Below are 13,110 nucleotides of genomic sequence, written 5' to 3'. Positions count from 1 at the left end.
TTCGGGGCGTGACAATGAGAAAGAAAAGGCAGGGAAGGAGGTAATTAAAAAAACATTAAGGCGTATTTTCACATTCTAAATGAATTACTACATTCAATATTCATTAAATTCCAAGAAACGGAGTAAGAGTACTAAGTCTAAGAGGATTAATAATGCGATTGTTGGACCTGTTTGTAAACATAACAAAAGTAATATTTGCATATAATTACACAAAATAATGAAAATTAATCATAGAAAATGAAAAGAAAATAAAAAATTAAAGTTATTGAGACAAATTCTTAAAATTACATAAGAGATAGTGATGCCCTTCTTTTGAGACTACACGCTTCTGTTTAGTATGCCGTTTGTATGATTCTTATTAAGCTAGAGCCCCCCTTTTTTGTTCTTCCTTTGCTTGCGCACCAATCCAAGCGCCAAGATCTTTTCTTTACTCAATGCTGAAGCTAGTTCTCAAGGATCAAACAGGCCATGGTTCGGGTCATTGAAATCAAGGTAGCATTTACTACAATATATTTAGTATATTCGCAAGTGAAACAACACCATAAATTTAGATAAATTAAGTAGGCGTTTGGCCATAGTAATAAAAAAAAAATCACTTTTTTTGGAATTTTGGAGTTGGAGTTGTGTTTGGCCGTAGTTTTTGCTAATAATATTTTTTTGTTGATATGTAGATTTTCAAGAAGGTTTTGGTTGTGAAAAACAAGATTTGTTGAATTTGGAATTTTCATGGCCAAACACTAATTTTTGAAAAAAGTGAAAAAAATTTCGATAAAAAGTGAATAATTCTTATGGCCAAACGGGTCCTAAGAAACTGGAAAATATGTTAATTAATCACACACACTCAAATTGAAAAGGAAAAAAAAAAAGACAACATTTTGAAATGAAGCCTTGAATCACAATAATAAGAAAGTGTCATGCGCACCACACTACTGCCATGAAAAAGGTTCTGTCCACCACTAACTCTGTTTAAAAGATAATATTAAAATTAGGAATTTAAAAAGTAATTTTTTGACCTAAAGTTATAAATTTCCAGTAATATGTTGTACACTACCACAAAAATTTTAACAATCATTACAATGAAATAAAACTTGGTAACATAAACATAAGAATGAGGATAAATTATGCCATACCCCTTAATATAGTTCACTTTCAATCTATTTCTTTCAATGGCCGTTAATATCTGGAACATTTGACAAAAATTAAAGAAAAGAACTCTAACGAAATATTTAAAACGAAAGAGATTTAAATACTTAAAACTAAAAAAGATTTCACAAGAGTAAAAAATCTGCAGTGAGACAGTACACTTTTTGAATTATGGCAGGTCAAGTACCAGGAGCGCTTACATGTGCTATTAGCTATCCGTTCAAGATCGTCTGAATATTTTGAACATGAAGAAAAAAAATCTCCAAATTGACATTGGAAGGATTTTTGTATAGCATGCCACAAAACCTCACACAGTTAAATATAATACTCTGTGGAAGCGAGGCGCAAAAGATTCATCTTAGAGCATATCTCCACGAATGTGTGAGGAAAACTTGTGGCCATCAAGTTGAACCTTTGAATTTTTCATCTATTATAACTCTTTGTTATCTTCACATCTTCTCATTGCCGCCTCACACCTATAAAATAATTGAAGACAATCAAACAATCTATAAGCAACTACATATAGTTTATCATACACAAACCACGAGAGAGAGAGAGAGAGAGCAAAAAAAAAAAGTGAAAATTAGCCTCTTAGGGATAAGCTGTAACTGAAGTATGTACCATATGATATATGAATGAAAAATTTGAATATAACCAACGAAAGTGGAAGGATATTAAAGGCATAAGCAGAACCAACGATTATGGAAGACTGGAAGGAGATTAAAAAGCATAAACATTAATGTGTATATTAATTGTTAAGCTTAATTGGAGATTAAATAATTGTTGACCCATGAATGGATTCAATGAGAAAAACAGATGAAGAAGATGAAAAGGCATAATCATAAATATGTATTAATTATTCAGTTTAATTAGAGATGATAATGATTTTTTAAAAATAGAATAATTGAGAAAAAAAGAAGAAAAGGAGAAAAAAGGAGAACAAAATAAATAGGAATTGTGGCTATTGAGAGGTGCTACATCACCTCGTTTATTCCTAACTTTATATTATATATAAATATAGATATATAATCCACTATCTCAAATTGATACAAATTACATGGTTGTTTAGTTCTTAAAACTGATATATTGCTTATTCTTGAACTTTTGTAGCGTTGTACTACAAATAATTTTGGTAAAAAAGACCAGCTTTAATGCCAAATTGTAAACACTGTTTTCTTGCTTTTGGAAAAGGAACACCATAAGGTTATATTCATTCACTTGATTTGAAAATACCTGCTGTATCTCAATAACTTATTACTTGACCTAACTTTAACTAAATTTGGTAGGGTCATTTGCACGATTCCCCTTCAAAGGCACTGGACTTCAATTTTTGTCCCTCAAATTGTTCGTCTTTAATTATTTCGCTTCGCCTAATACCTCGATGTTCTGGGTTCCAACCTCGGTTCAGTTAAAAAAAAATAAAAAATCTCAAAGCAGACGTTTGTAGCAAAATTAGGCCCATTCGGGGCTTGTGAATTGTTTTTTAATAGTTGACTGAGCGGGAGTTCGAATTCGGAACCATAAATTTTTAGGCGAGGAGTTCAAATTCAGAACCATAAGTTTTTAGGCGAAAAGCAAAAATTAAAGAAAAGTGCCTTTGAAGGACATTCCGCACAAAAAAATGAATTTGGTAAATAGAGACATATGTGTTGCTCTGGGAATTGATGACATCTCATTCAAGAATCATATAAAAACCCACTAAAATTTTCAAAAGGTAAAGCTCGTACAAAGCAAAAGTTTGGACGAGGAACTGTCCATCTGTAATTCTGTAGATTCTCTCCTTACAATTTCTTGAATTCAGCAACCTGCAGCTAAAGCTTAGCCCAATGTATCTTTGCTGCATTGGGCAATAGAATTTGAGCCTAAAGCCCACATCAAACAAGAATGTTCTCCAACTGGGCCTAATTTGTCATTTGGGATTTCGACTTGAGATCCAAATCCCTTCCATAATTAACACTTTCTTGACCAAGTGGATGTACCTTTGTGTTTGTAGCAAACAATGCAACTTATCAAAATTAGATGATTTAATAAAGTAAAAATATATATTGATTAATCATAATTAAGTAATAGTTATGTATATTTCAACAAATATCTGTATTTATTGATTTGGTGTAATCATCCTAGTTTTTACCGCTCCTTCTTAGTAGCATATATATAAAATTGTAAAGGGGCAAAAAGGAACGAGTTTAATCGCCTATAAACTGATGCTATGAAGTCAGATTAAGTGGCACCATATTCTCCTTAGCTTCATGATTTAACTACACCTGTAAGAGTGTGCTTTTAATTCCCTTATGAAACTCTAGTACTCTAGGATCTACCGTGACGTTTTAAATTCAAGGAACACCACGCAGTGGCAGAACTACAGTTCCATTTGTGGGTTCGACAGAACCCAGTGTAAGTTTTGACTTAGGTCCTCTATGTGTTGAAATACTTCCTGTAATATCACTATTAAAAAATTACCATTTTCCTATTGAAATATCTCATTGAAAACTGTTCAGCGATTATTTTCACAGATAATTTGATTGAATCGAAGAGAAAAGAAAAAATAGTAGTATTTTCACATAAAAAAATTAGAAAGTTTCCCAACGTTTCAATTGGAACCTGTTTTTCACCATGCGTTTTTCCACTGAATTGGTTCGGTGGGAATGAGGTGGGAAAATCATATTCTATAACACATATATTCCACTGACTGTCGGTGGGAAAAACCTCTATTTCTAGTAATGTATGTTTTAAATAATTTATCAACCCGTAAGCTGCACACATTTTCTAGAATCTAGAACCTCTGATAACGGGTCTAAGTGAAGATTCAAATGACTATATGCGAGGGAGAATAGGTCTCTTAATTAAATAGACCTATGACAAAAGGGCACACACTTTCTAAAGATAAGAAATAACTAAATTTTCTTTGATTGAACAATCTGATCATCAAGACTAGTTCACATATCTATTTGAAAAATCTAGAAGAAGAACTTCTCACCCTGTTCTCCTTATGATGTTATTTGTTGAGCATGCATGCTTGTTATTGAATCAACCACTTTACTATAAGCTTACAGTGGCGGAGTCAGGATTTTCATCCAGGAGGTTCAAAAATTTTAAAAGGTAAATACACGAAGAAGTCAGGGGGTTCAACATCTACTATATATACATAACAAAATAATTTTAACTTTGAAAATACACTGTAATTTTTTGCCGAGGGGGTTCGGATGAACCCCTGGAGCCAAAGTGGCTCCGCCCCTGTAAGCTTATATGAGGTAATGTCGGGTTTGCGCTTTAATCTCTTATAGGAAGTTTTAGTTTTATCTGATGTCCCCGCAGGGACATGAAGTTTTAGTTTTATATAGCACTACAGTACTACTACTGAAGAAATATAAGTATAAGCAATATAAGAAAGAAAGGCTTTGTATTTCTCTGCTTATTATGATACATAGAGATGGCACATTTATAGTCTTCCTGGGCAAGAGTCCTACGGTATATGTTAGCCCTATTAGCTTAACAACCTAATACATCCATACCAATATAAACTCTATCACATAAGATATCTAGAAGTCTAGTCTATCTACAATTCTTGGCTATGTTTTAGGAATGGAGTCAGACGTTAGTTGAGATAGCTGAAGCTTATCTCTATCATCCCCCCTCAAGCTGGTGATGGGGAGTGGCACAACTCCGAGCTTGTTGCGGAAGAAGCGAAATTGAGCCTTTGTCAATGGCTTGGTGAAGACGTCGGCAACCTGTTGCTGTGAAGGGACATATTTAGCAACCATTGAACCCTGAACAACTTTCTCCCGGACGAAGTGATAGTCCATCTCGACATGTTTTGTTCGAGCATGAAGAACTGGGTTGGCAGTTAAATGGAGAGCTGAAATGTTATCTGTGAAAAGCAAAGGAGGACTGTGCAAGGAGACACCAATGTCCTTAAGAATGTAGCTTATCCTGGTGAGTTCAGCAGCTAAGGAAGCTAAGGACCTGTATTCCGCCTCGGCACTAGACCTAGCGACAGTACACTGCTTCTTCGATGCCCATGATACACAATTTGATCCAAGGAATACACAAATACCAGTGGTGAATCGTCTAGTTAGAGGACAACCACCCCAGTTAGCGTCAGGAAAGCCAACAAGATTAAGAGATGAATGGGCAGAGATTCGGAGGCCAAATTGAACTGTACCAGCTAAGTATCACAACACTCTTTTTACACCAGTCCAATGATTATCCACTGGATTCTGCATGAACTGACAAAGAAGATTTACAGCATAAGCGAGGTCCGGTCGCGTGAGAGTTAGGTACTAGAGAGCTCCAACCACACTTTTAAATTCGGAAGAATCAATCGGAGGACCGTCTGAATCGTGTAAGCCATGTTTCTGAGCAAGTGGAGTGTGAATGGAACGAGCGCACGCCATTTTGGTTCTCTCTAAAACATCAAGAGCATACTTTCGCTGGTTAAGGTGTAAACCATCCTTGGTACGTGAAACTTCGATGCCTAAGAAATAATGAAGAGGTCCCATGTCTTTCATGGCAAACTTGGATTTCAAGTCGCTAATTAAGGCTTGAAGCATAGAGGAATCGCTACCTGTGAGGAGTATGTCATCGACATATAATAAAAGTAAAATGGTACCTTGAGAAGACTGCAAGATGAATAAGGAAGAGTCTGCTTTGCTACAAGTAAATCCCAGATGAAGAAGATGGGTGCTAAACTTGTGAAACCAAGCTTTGGGTGCTTGTTTCAAGCCGTACAAGGCCTTTTGTAGCTTACACACATGAGTTGGAACTATTGGATCGACAAACCCCGAAGGTTGTTCCATATAAACTGTCTCCTTAAGTTCGCCATGGAGGAAGGCATTCTTGACATCGAGTTGCTTGATTTTCCAGTGGAGAGTAGTAGCAACAGCAAGAACAAGGCGAATGGTAGTTGCATTCACTACTGGACTGAATGTGTCGTCAAAGTCTACTCCTTCAATTTGATTGTACCCCTTTGCAACTAAGCGAGCTTTGAAGCGTTCAACAGAACCATCGGCCTTTAACTTGGTTTTGAAAACCCAACGCGAGCCAACGACATTCATGTGAGGATGCCGGGGAACGAGTCGCCAAGTATCATTTGTGCGTAGTGCATAGAGTTCTTCATGCATGGCATGGAGCCAATGTGGCTGGGACAGGGCCGTTTTAATAGACTTCGGTTCCCTATTGTCGTTGTAAGCGGACTGGACAGAGGCAGTAAGGGTCAGGTGGTGTAGGGATTTTGCTCGAGTGACCATGGTGTGAGTGTTGGAAGAGTCGGGTGGGCGAGAAAAAGTGGAGGGTCGAGGGGTTTTGCCATGTATAGTTTGCTGGGAAGATAAATTGGGAAGGTCATTAGCTAGGATGCTAACTTCACTGGTAGTGGAATTAATAGAGGATGAACTTGGTGGTGAGCTATTTGTGGAGGATACATCTTCATTCGGTTGTGGACTTAAAGGTGCAGCAGTAACATTTTCCATGGAAGCTAATTCAAGGTGTTCATTAAGAGGAGTTTGCAAAGGAGTGGCAGTCAACATTGTATCAACTATAGCAGCTGGCAAGCAAGACTCATTAGGCGTTTCAGATGGTTCTTCTTCAACAGATTGGTGAGAATTGTTTTCCAGAGATCTTTGTGGCACCAAAAATTCATGGAACGTACTGAATTGAGAAAAAGCTGAATCTGCATTTTCAGTAGGACTAGAATAAAGATAAGGTAGGTTAGTTTCATCAAAAATAACATGTCTTGAAACATAAACCTTCCGAGATTGAGGATGATAGCATCTGTAGCCTTTGTGAAGTAGACTATATCCAATAAACACACATGGAAAAGTTTTTGGTTGAAACTTATCTTTGCTGTAACCTTTGAGGTAAGGAAAACACCTACATCCAAAAACTTTCATAGTATTATAGTGAGGTTCTTGTCCATATAACTTTGAAAATGGTGACGACATACTCAATGTAGAACTAGGCATTCTACTGATTAGAAAAACCGCAGTCATAAAAGCTTCAACCCAAAGGAACATAGGAAAATTTGCATTGAATAACAAAGTAAGACCAGTTTCAACAAGATGTCTATGTTTCCTTTGGGCGACACCGTTTTGTTCGGGTGTATGTGGACAAGAAACCTGTTGTTTTATTCCATGTTGTGCTAAGTAACCTACGAAGACTAGGCTATTGAATTCTCCTCCTCCATCACATTGAAAAGTCTTAATTTTCTTGGAAAATTGATTTTCTACTAATTTGTGAAAAGTCACAAAGTTAGCAAAAAAATCTGACTTCCTCTTTAGTGGATATATCCAGGTGAATCTTGTACAATCTGTCAACAAAAATAACATAGTATCTTATTCCTTGTGAAGATGCAACTGGGGATGGTCCCCATAAATCGCTATGTATTTTTGCTAACGGCTCAAACTCTCATTTATTGGATACTTGAAAAGGTAACTTACAACTTTTTCCCATTTGACAACTAGTACAAATTGAGAAATCTTTATTCCAACTCCTAACATCAATTAACTTATTGCTATGTAAAGACTTAAGTATCCTCGAGTGTGGGTGCCCTAATCTTTGATGCCAAATTGTGTCCGAATTTTTCTCTGTCATTGTGGATGTTAGCGCCTTGTGCATATCGCCGTCCAAGGTGTACAAGTCATCCTGTCTATTTCCCTTGGCCAAAATTGTCCTTAACAAAAAAACCAATGTCAGTGAACTCCACAGAACATGGATTATCTGTCACAATTTTGCTAACAGAGACGAGGTTTTTCTTGAGTTTAGGTACAACAAAGACATCTTTTAGACATATATTTCTTCCAATATTTGTGTTACCAATGTGTGTAATTTTGAGAGTATCACCATTTTCTACCATCACAGAATCATTTCCTCTAAAGGCAGATGGATTTTGAAGTATACCTGCAGATTGCACCATGTGATTAGTAGCACCTGAGTCCATGTAGTAATTGTTGTCTGGTTGATCATTGAAACTCATTGCCGCTAATGCTTGAGGAACTTCTTGTTGTGCTTGATAGGAATAATCCCATCTATAGAAACAAGAAGGTGCAGTACGGTTATTCCTTCCGTAAATCTGGCAGGGACTCGATTTTAAGCCATCTTTTGGTTGATTGGTCTCCTGATTCACTCCTCCAAAGTGTTTCTGGTATGATGGTTTGTGTCCTCTTCCCCTTTGTTGTCCTCCTCCTCTTGAGAAGTTTCCACGACCTCTTCCTTGATATTTTTGTGCCATGAAGGTAGTAGCGGAGTCAAGTCGTGGTTGCGTCACCTGCTCCTCATAATCCTCTCTCATTTCGAATCCTCTAAGAGCATTCACAAATTGTGTGAATGTAGGATAAGGAGCTTTTCCGAGCATCACAGTGCGTAAAGTCTTGTATTTGCTACCAAGACCCCTAGTAAAGTTAATAACCTTGCTATCTTCATCCAATGGTTTGTGTATAGCCATAAGACTATCACAAATTCCTTTGAACTCTTTTATGTACTCATCCACTGATTTAGTGCCTAGTTTTATGGTTTGAAGTTGTTGTTTTAATTGAAACTCCTTGTCCTTACTAGCTTGTAGGTAAGTATCCTCAAGGTAGGACCACATTTGTTTAACCGTTGAGCATCCTATAATGAGGAACATGGACTCCTCGGTCATAGTTCCAGAGAGCCAACTCCTAACAAGAACATCTTGTTCTTCCCATTCTGTGAACTTGGGGTTCGGAATTGCTTCTCCTTTCTCTTTATCTATGGTTTCAGTAGGTGCATCATCTTTGGTAATGTTAGAGACTTTCATAGTTTGCATAAGTTGGAGAATTTGAGTTCTCCAAACAAGATAATTGGTCGGTTTCAATTTTATTGAGCAAATTGTAACCAGTTGGTGAAGGGAAGAGGGTGAAAGGGTGAGAGAAGTGCTTGAAGAGGCGGCCATGGTGGTTATCACGGGTTTAATACTTCAAGATCGTTTAATTGAGCCTAAGCACTGATACCAGGAAGAAATATAAGTATAAGCAATATAAGAAAGAAAGGCTTTGTATTTCTCTGCTTATTATGATACATAGAGATGGCACATTTATAGTCTTCCTGGGCAAGAGTCCTACGGTATATGTTAGCCCTAGTCCTACGGTATATGTTAGCCCTATTAGCTTAACAACCTAAGACATCCATACCAATATAAACTCTATCATATAAGATATCTAGAAGTCTATTCTATCTACAATTCTTGGCTATGTTTTAGGAATGGAGTCAGACGTTAGTTGAGATAGCTGAAGCTTATCTCTCTATCAACTACTACTTATCTAACTCTAACTCTACATTTTGATACTGGATCTATCTCTATCAACTACTACTTATCTAACTCTAACTCTAAATTTTGATACTGGATCTATCGCATAGTTTTGATACTCTTTTCCTTTTTGGTGTCTCTAAACTCCATTATCTATAATCATATTTTACACCATCAGTCCTTTTTATATTATATAACAGGTAACATATTATATTTTTGAGAATTCAAATCTCACATATTAAGGAGAAGCATCTATATATATTCTTTTAATGATCAGATAGTGTAATAACTATTTGTGTCGACAATAGTGTATAAAACTTAAACTCAAAAATAAATCGTATCTCCTTGTCGTGATGGTTATAAGTTATAGTTTACTCAACTCATAATTTCTTTTTAAGACTCTTCTTTTCTTTTGGTGCCTCTAAAACTCAATTATGCATTAATTAATTCAGTTATACTAAGAGGAAAAGGACTAAGACAATGAAACATCTCCTTTTCATTAATTAGCTACCTAATCGGAACTCCATCATGAACTAACTTAAATTATTTGGGTAGTTTTGCTCCCACTGCGCCCTACTTTTATTTTAAATCAACGTTTTATTTGCTTTCCCTCTAAATTCGTATCTATGAACTGATCTTCTACCCCACAATCCATTAGTCAATATTATAAAAAAAGAAAAGAAATTGCATGTCTTCTGATTGACATGCCATGGGCAACTTTATCAAAGTCTTCCAGAAAAATAACTTACTATAGCATGAATTAATGTAAAGTAAGATCAACCACTAACCCGCCCCCACCAATTTTGAAATTCTCAAATAACAACAAAAAAGAAGAATTATGTAAAGATATGTGCGTGGACTTCAGCATACGTCTTGATCAGCATGAACTTTATTCAAAAGAATCAGCTACAGCAAGAAGAAGAAAATAAAACGTCTTGATCATTTTATTTGTTTTATTTTGATTGGGCATAAAATTTAAAAAATTAATAATTTTTTTGAATTTTTTTTGATCTTAAACTAACGATGTGCGAAATGTATAGTGTCTTTAAATATCGTGGTCTAAAACGAGTTAAAAAGTTATGAACTATAAAACAAAAAGGCTTTCTTTCTTAAACAAACTAAAACATAAAGTAAATCAAGGGATAACAGTGTCGTGTAGAAAGAACATTAGATTATTTTTGATGCAGCATTTCCCATGGAACATAGTACTGTCACATAGGCATTTTAGGTCAGGAATAAGTCTCTAATTAATGACCAGAATCCGAGAGAAGGGAATTGGTACTACAGACACTACATAGATCTGATGATCATGTTTCTCTTTTCTCTTTTCTCTTTCCCAAAACAAGGAAAGAAAGAACAGAAAAAGGAACAAATTAAAGTAGAAACTTAAGCATGCACATGAAAGTAAATTAAAGATGGACGAAAATGAGATACAGAGCTAAAGGAGTCAGAAATTTTTAAAAAGAATATTCTTGTGCAGCTAATAAGCTTATAGCTAGGCGCGCCCAGTGAATTCATTAGTTCATAATCTCATGCCTTCTGGATGCAATGGGAAGAGTTGAAGAGTCCTATCACCATTTTCTCTACAGTTTCTCTTTTCTTCTTCTTCTTGGTCCTCCAAGTATTCAAATGTCCAACCCCTGCACTTTCTCTTGTATGGACTATCTTCCTCCTTCACTACTTCTCCCTATATCAAAAATAAAACATTCAATATTAGACTAATTATTCAAAGAAATATATTTACACTATCAAACAAACTAAAAGATAAGTACAAATAACCGTCTATAAAAAGTGAGAAGTAACCATTGGCAGAGCTAGGGGTGCAAGTGGATTCATTGTCGAAAAATTATACTGTACATATAAGGTCAATTCTTTTACGTATATATGATAGTTGTTGCCCCTTGGCTTCTTTATATTTCTTTCGTTAATTTAGAATCACCTTAATGAAAGTCCTGGCTCTCCCATACTGAGTAACGTGCTACAACATGTCAGAATAGACCGGCCGTTTTATTATCTACATTAACAATGTATATAATAAGTCCATATCTAAAGGTTTTCCACTTATATATACTATATACTATCAGTTTAAATAAATTTAAACGGTTAAACTCGGGATAAGTTATAGGAGAAGAGATATACCCTAGTGTCAAATGACAAAGGACTAGTGACTATGGCCGGTGGTGTTCTTGGACTTTGGCTAAGACCAAGACTATTGCGCTTCTGCTTTTGTCTCTCACGAGCTTTGTGGTTTTGAAACCAGTAGAACACGTTTTTTCCTTCTATTTTCCCATATTTGCCTAACTGTGCAGTGATTTGTTCGATTTGCTGGGCATTGGGTGTGCGCATCCCACCTCTATACAGCATTTCCAGTATTCCTATCTGCTCTTGTGTCGGATTCCACCTCGTTCCACCTGGGTGCGATTCTACCTACATGTACATATATATATATTAATAAAACATCAATCAAACTTTTTCAATTCTCAAAAAAACTAAAGAGTTTTCCATCTTCAAACTACAGAAACATGTTAGAAAAATCCTTCCATTATTTAAGGTAACTAGTTCTTGAAGCGCCACTCAAGCAAATTGGAACTCAAAATTTAAACTTTATAGATTCAAGATGTCGCTGAATGCACTGATCATATGAGTTACTCGATTCGAAATGTGATATTCGTAATACAAAGTTTAAGCTAAAAATGTTGGGTTCAGTCGAGCTAGAATGAATTCTTTGTGTTCAACTGAACCATTGTTTTCCGTTCGAATCATGTATATATGCAAAAACGTTTTTGAAATTACCTGAGAGGAATCTTTCTTGTCGTCGTTGTAAGCAAGTTTACAAGGGCTAGTACTACTTTCTGGTCTAATGAAGCTCTTGAGATCGAAAGGAGGGGTAACAATGGTGGTATCATTTGTGGGGTTGAACTTGGGAGCAAGAGGTCTTAAACGTTTACAACCAAGTGAGAGTGAAGGGGCTGCAGCTTCATGCTCCAAGAATCCACGTGTGAATTGATGCACCTTCATGCTTAGGCTTCCTGATGATGATCCCATGTACATGGAGAGAGGCTTTAATTCATGGCACTAGAGGCCTCCCATTATATAGAACTCAATATACTCCTAGTAAAAGGTGAGTTTAACTACCACTGACCGTGTAAATGAATTTTATTCTATCAGGGCATCTCAAATAAGTAATTACCAATTACTACTAAAAATTATTTCCTCTGTCTCATAATAAGTGTCATCTTAGGAAGACAAGACATAAATTGACTACTTTTTTTCAACTCTACCCTTAAACTAATATGATATGTTAAAGTAACATCTAAATGTTGATTGAGAAAGCCACATAATAACTTGGTATTGTTGGATTCTCAATGTCAAAAGGAATAATACTTGTGCATGCTCTAATCAAGAAGAAAAAGTAATTTATTTTTATATATAGGGGTAATTTAGTAAACTTTATATTGCATTATTGATTTCTTAATATGCGTATTTTTTACTAAAGTGACACTTATTATGAGACGGAGGGAGTAAGAATTAGCAACAAAAAATTATGTAGTTAAGTAACAAAATCTGTTGCTACTCTTATTTTGCAAGGGATTAGCGAAAGAATCTGTTAGCTATGAGCTATTTAGTGACAGTTTAGCAACGAAATTTATCGTTGATTCCATAGTAAACCATTCATAATAAGTGAAATTAATGCAAAAATTCCTTAC

General features: G+C 35.7%; 1 protein-coding gene across 1 annotated transcript; it reads right to left on the bottom strand.

Annotated features, from left to right (window-relative positions):
* Positions 1-10,557: 10,557 nt before the first annotated feature.
* LOC132627837 (WUSCHEL-related homeobox 4) lies at positions 10,558-12,526 on the bottom strand. The gene is made up of 3 exons (XM_060343425.1): positions 12,197-12,526; positions 11,543-11,830; positions 10,558-11,090 (listed from the first exon to the last, which is right to left on the bottom strand). The coding sequence occupies exons 1-3, from the start codon at positions 12,452-12,454 to the stop codon at positions 10,926-10,928; spliced, it is 711 nt and encodes a 236-aa protein (XP_060199408.1). The 5' UTR covers positions 12,455-12,526; the 3' UTR covers positions 10,558-10,925.
* Positions 12,527-13,110: the final 584 nt, after the last annotated feature.

The sequence above is a fragment of the Lycium barbarum genome, chromosome 2, assembly GCF_019175385.1.
Source record: "Lycium barbarum isolate Lr01 chromosome 2, ASM1917538v2, whole genome shotgun sequence".
NCBI classification, from domain to species: Eukaryota; Viridiplantae; Streptophyta; class Magnoliopsida; order Solanales; family Solanaceae; genus Lycium; species Lycium barbarum.
Note: the sequence above shows the minus strand (reverse complement) of the source record. Positions and strands in the feature narration are given on the sequence as shown.

Bases quoted from the DNA above. Each gene is read 5' to 3' on its own strand.
- LOC132627837 (XM_060343425.1), bottom strand. From the start codon at position 12,454: ATGTACATGGGATCATCATCAGGAAGCCTAAGCATGAAGGTGCATCAA. The intron at 11,831-12,196 runs GTAATTTCAAAA...ATGTACATGTAG, and splicing joins ACAAGAAAGATTCCTCTCAG to GTAGAATCGCACCCAGGTGG. The intron at 11,091-11,542 runs GTATATCTCTTC...TTTTTGATATAG, and splicing joins CTTTGTCATTTGACACTAGG to GGAGAAGTAGTGAAGGAGGA.